General features: G+C 36.5%; 1 protein-coding gene across 1 annotated transcript; it reads right to left on the reverse strand.

Moving 5' to 3' along the window:
* Window positions 1-2,728: 2,728 nt before the first annotated feature.
* Window positions 2,729-4,287, reverse strand: LOC101013157 (olfactory receptor 51F1). The gene is given in 3 exon segments (XM_003910320.3): window positions 2,729-3,783; window positions 3,830-4,009; window positions 4,012-4,287. Coding segments are annotated over 3 exon segments (954 nt in total). The 5' UTR covers window positions 4,103-4,287; the 3' UTR covers window positions 2,729-3,100.
* Window positions 4,288-6,170: the final 1,883 nt, after the last annotated feature.

The following is a 6,170-nucleotide window of genomic DNA, read 5'->3' on the forward strand; positions in this document are numbered from 1 at the left end:
TTCTATACTATGTGTCTTCCTTATATTATTTTCATATCTTCTGTTTCCAGATGAATTATTAAGTTATTAGTTCAGCTTCACACCAATAGAAAATGTCCAGACAAGTTTCTGAATCCTGATCTGTTTTTTTCCAAAGCCCATAATCATTATTTTGTACCATAATGTCCTGGGAGTGAAGAAATGAAATGAGAACAAAAATTGTAAGAGATGTAAAACAATGGGATAAGTCTGGTGCATTAGAAAAAAGTTTCCACGCAGTTTTTTTTTTTGTAGCTACTTTGAAATATAAGTTAAATATTAGGGAGGATGCAAATTGTTTCTGATTTGACTATCATAATTGAGAGAAATAGCAAGACATTCAAGTAATATCTGTACTCCCTTGTTTATGGTAGCACTATCCACAATAGCCAAGATGTGGAATCAACCTACATGTCCATTAATGGATAAATAAATCAAGAAAATGTGGTACATATACATAATGGAATATTCTTCAACCATAAAAATGAAATCCTGTCATTTGTGACAACATGAGTGAACCTGGAGAATATTAAGTTAAGAGAAACAACCCAGGCACAGAAAGGCAAATACTGCATGATGCTATTCATATGTGGAATCTGAAAAAGTTGATCTCATAGAAGCACAGCATAGCATGGTGGACACTAGAGGCTGGGGCAGCTGTGAGGAGATGTTGGTCAAAGGATATAAAATTACAGTTAAATAAAAGGAATACATTTTAGAGATCTGTTATACAACATGATGACTATAGTTAATGACAATATATTGTATTCTTGAAAAATGCTAAGAGAGTGCATGTTTTGTTCTCACCACAAAACTAATAACTATGTTAGGTAAACACATATGTTAATTAGCTAGATTTAATCATTCCACAATGTATAGATACTTCAAAACACCATGCTGTATGATCACATACAACCTTATTAATTAAATTAAATTAAATCTGCATTCAATTAAATCTGCATACAATTTTATCTGTCAATTTAAAAAAATAAATAAGCTTGAAAAATAAAGTGCACAAGATAGGGAGCATAATTTTTATTGTGCATTACTGGGATGAAACATGCAAAAATGTCTTGGAAACAACAAAGTTTGTCAGGCCTGCTGAATAGATCAGAGTAACTGAAAGTGAGTATAGCTGAGAGCTTAGAGGACTTAGAGGCGAGAAGACATAAATGAGCAGGAAGGTTGTCTCCTTTTAAGATGTGGAGAACTAGTGGTGATACTAATGATGATGCTGAAGGAGAAATGCCAGAAACTTGACATAAAGTGATGCCTTTAGTGTTCAAGGGAATATATTTTACTGCACTTTTAACTTATTTTGTTTCCTGCAATGCCATATATAAAATATACCTGTACTCACTGGCGTGCTGATAAATTGAATCTTTTTTTTTTTGTTTTAGATAGAGTCTCACTCTGTCACCCAGGCTGAAGTTCAGTGGTGCCATCTTGGCTCACTACAACCTCCGCCTCCTGGGTTCAAGTGATTTTCCTGCCTCAGCCTCTTTAGTAGCTGGGTTTACAGGCCTGCGACACCACGCCTGGCTAATTTTTTTGTATTTTTAGTAGAGACAGGGTTCCACCATGTTGACCAGGCTGTTCTGAAACTCCTGACCTCGAGTGATCCACCCGCCTTGGCCTCCCAAAGTGCTGGGATTACAGGTGTGAGCCACTGCACCCGGCCAACTGAATCTTTAAAACCAAAAGTCCTCATGTTTAATGCTTATCAATTCTCATGGAGTAAATATTCTCATTATGAATGATTTTAAGCTACCAATATGATATTACAGAACGCATAGTTGGGGAGAGATGCACACAATGGGCTCTTTCAAGCTGATGTGTGCTGCCTCCAGCACACTGCTGCCCCAGTGTTTGTGGGGTACATGGAATGTTTCTCCCATCTATCACTACTTTTCCAGTGGCAACAAATTGGTGTGACTGCCTTTAGTTTTCTATTTCCATTTCACTTGGAACTTTCTCTACCATTTTATGCAATAGAAGTTTTGAGGCTTCTGCTTTTTTCTTAAATCAGTAGTTACCATAGGTTCTGTTTCAGGAACCAAACATTTTGGGTGTTGCTCTGTATAACTGTATAGGCTAAGAACCATGAAGTTTTTTTACCTTGGTTCTTTGATTGATTAAGGGAGTCTTATAGGTCCTTCATGTCATTTGTCAAAACTCTGAAGTTTTATTGAAAATAATGTTTGTGTGTTTATCTGTGGAGAAGGTTTCATGCATTTCATTAGATTCCTGAGGGATCATTGTGCAAAAAAAGTGTTCAGAACCTCTGCCTCAAATTTTCTTGCAGTCTACATCATGATCCTTTCTAACTCTTGAAAGTTCCTATTTCCTGTGATAAATCAGCAAGTGTGCCTCATCCCTGAAGTTTTTCTTTGGACTGGAAAGTTCAGCACTGGATAATGACTTACATGCCATGGGACATCTATTTCTACCTTTTGTATAATGAATTATCCATGAAGAAAACAGCTAATGTGTATTTTAAGAAAGCTATCAAAACCTTTTAAGACATGGCATAGATTTATGGAGATCCACATCTTATTTTTGATCTTATAACCTTTCTGTTAGATGTTTTTGGCAGAATATGTAATTCAGTGGTGAAGCACATGGCATCTGAGATACAGGATGCCTGGGTTCAAATCTCAACCCTGCACCATCTTATTCACATGTCTTTTGCTGGCCCAAATGCCACTAGACTTGTTCCTTCACCTGTAACATTTAATAAATAATATTGTGTATTTCATTTGACTGTTATGAGGATTAAATGAAATATATCTTAAAGCAGTTAGTAGGACACCTAGCCTGAAACAAAGAGTCAATATGTGTTGGCTGCTGGGAGTATTATTTTTATTTTGTCACTATTGTTATTTTCCTAATTAAGCTACAAATGTCTCAGGGGGATATATCATTCTCGTATTTTATGACTAAATACAAAACATATTTACTGTTGAGTGAATGAAAAATATGAAAAAAACACATCCAATAGGCACTAAGCCACCAAGTTTGCTTTTCTATAGTGCAAGTCACTTATGCCAGGTTTTTTTGTATCAAATAAAATTATGTCTGTTCATTTTGTAAGCAGCAGACTGAGCAGAGCCATGTGGATCTGTTTTGGTTTTACACTGTAGATGATGGGGCTGAACACAGGGGGTAAAAGCAGGTATACATTGGCCGTCACTGAATGGACCACTCTGGGGGCTGATGGACCATAGCGATACACCAAGGACAGGCTCAGCATGGGGAGGTAGAAGATAGCAACTGCTCCCATGTGGGAGACACAGGTGCTGAAGACCTTGTGCCGTTCTTCAGGAGAGGCAATTCTGAAGACAGAGTGAATAATTAAGATATATGACAGGGCAATGCATGGCGTATCTATTCCAGTTGTCAGTATGAGATCTATTAATCCACAGATTAATGTCTGAATGTCTGAATAGGTTAATTGAATCACATCTGGATGGTAACAGTAGGCATGGGAAAGGGCATTCATTCTATAGAAATAGAGAGGCTTAAGGAGCAAAAGTAGTGGTAGTATTAGTACTATAGCACGTATAATCATCAGGAAATCCATCTGAATGATTCTGGAATTAGTGAGAATGGTAGTGTACCTCGGAGGATCACAGATGGCCACATAATGGTCAAAGGCCATAGCCACCAGCACCCCAGATTGCATGATAGTGAATCCATGAAGAAGAAACATCTGGACAATGCAGCTGTATAGACTGATTTCGCGTGCATCAAACCAGAGGATACCTAATGTTGTTGAGACTGATTTTGCATGCATCAAACCAGAGGATACCTAATGTTGTTGACAATGTAGAAACAGTCAAGCCCAGATCAGTGGCTGATAGCATGGAGAGGAAATAATACATGGGCTCATGGAGACTCTGCTGGGTAATGATGACAAACAGGATTATGCTGTGTCCAGAGAAGGCAATGGTGTAAAAACAAGAAAAAGGAATGGAGATCCAGGCATGGGAGACTCTAGGTCAGGACTGCTGGTTAACAAGAATGTTGGAAATTTAGATGTCAAGTTGCTTAGGATTTCCATGGTATCCCAGTTTTGCAGCATTTGTCCTCAAAATGCTCCCACCCTATAGAAGTGATACATTACAGTGTTATGCAGAATATTCAGATAAATATTCTTTTGGTTAGGAGAGTTGTCCCAGGTCATGGATAAGCTCTGCATCATTGAGAAATCTCTAAATTAAATTATAATGTTCATCTACCATTCATAGCCAGGGATATTAAGCATATATATATATATATATATGCTTATATATATATAATATAGATATATATATATATATACACCTAAAATTCAAGGAAAATATGTCCTTATTTTGTACCACTTTAGGATTTTTTTTTTATATTTATAAAACTTTGAGCTCCATAATATCATAAGAGCCTATGAATAAAGACTTGGTTAAAGGATAAGTACATTAATTTTGAATATGTTTGAGTGAAATGAGTAAGAGAAAGATATTTATAAGTATCCTCAATTCTGCAGTGACCATGTGGGTGTGAATCTGCAGACCCAGATCTCCAGATAATTGCCAGTAATATAGATTTGGATGTTAGAACTGCATATGTGTCATTTTCATCCAACACTGTAGGTGAACAACTACAGAGAGTAGATTTACAAGGGAAAACCAATGAAGACAGAACTCTGTAGAATACTGGAAAGGATCATATCTATTACAGCAAGATGAGACCAGTTTTATGGGAACCATAGAAACCAAGAGAACATGGCATGAAGACTAACATGAACCATTATTACATGAACAGCTGTGTTGAATTGCTTGTGCTGTCAAGTCTGGCAAGGATTAAAAAATGCAAATGCAGCCAAGAGCTCATTAATGACCCCAGGAAATGCAGTTGGAAACTGTGAACGTGCTTCAGTGACTTTGGTAATGAACGGAAGGGTTAGCAGTGGAGGTACGGTTTATTTTATTTCTGAAACTTGGTGGTGAAGGCAAGGAGAGAAATAGGCCAAGATTAAAGAAAGGTATAACATAAATGGAGAATTTTTACAAAATGGCAAGTACTTAGAGAAATGGCTAAATTCATAAACTGAAGTTAATGATACAATAGGTAGGATAAAATTGAAAATGTAGAATGTGAAGAATTGATTGATATATAAATGTCCTTCAGAAAATATTAAGTCGTTGAATATAGAGAATGGTAATGATTAGTAATTACCCCTCAAAAAGCTTAAGACCATCATTTCAATTGACACTAGAGAGTAAGTAGCAAATGGTAGGTTGGTGGAAGTTTATGTGAAGAAAAGTTACCCAGTGTCTACCTTTTGCTCTGTTAAGTATCAGGAGGAAATTTACTGCTGTTCAAAAGTATGAAGTGATGACTTGAGGAGATGGTAGAAGTTTTCAGGAGAAAGGGAATGAGAAAAGCAGTTCACTCAGTAAACACAGAAATGCAATATGGATTTCAATTAAAATTCTAAAAGTTATTTTATAAATTAGTACATTTATGTTGTTCCAATCAATTCTAGGAAGATTTAAAATTGAATAATAGCAATATTCAGTATGTTGTAATTTTCAATCAAGGCTTTTAAAAATACCAGGTGGCAGAATGTGAAGTTTAAGGTCAGGAGAGTACATATCCTATAATAAGTACACTTGTTACTATTCCCTTAGGTTAGTTAGGTTCCAATACTTGAGGATTAACTCCTCCTGTAAAAGATGAGGAATGTACCATTTGGCAAGTTGGGCATCGTTGGATAATAGCTTTAGCTTCTTTCCAGGTAATGCTGTATCTGCGTTTGGGACTAGAGGCATTAACATGGGTTAAATTGTGAAAGTGTCTGGCATTAGATATTGCAGTAGCAACTAGGCGATCAGCCATTTGATTCCCTTCAGTCAAATGTCCTGGAAGAGGTGTATGAGCCCTAATGTGAGTGATGTAAAAAGGGTTCATTCTACTTCTAACTGCTGTTTGCAGTTGGGTAAATAAAGTCATCAGTTGTTCATCTGTATGAAACTGTAACTGAGCATTTTCAATTAACTGTGTGGAATGAACCATGTATGAAGAATCAGAAATCACATTAATAGGCATATCAAAAGCTGTCAATACCTCAATTACAGCTACAAGCTCCACTTTTTGAACTGAAGTATAGGACG

Source organism: Papio anubis, chromosome 12, assembly GCF_008728515.1.
Source record: "Papio anubis isolate 15944 chromosome 12, Panubis1.0, whole genome shotgun sequence".
NCBI classification, from domain to species: Eukaryota; Metazoa; Chordata; class Mammalia; order Primates; family Cercopithecidae; genus Papio; species Papio anubis.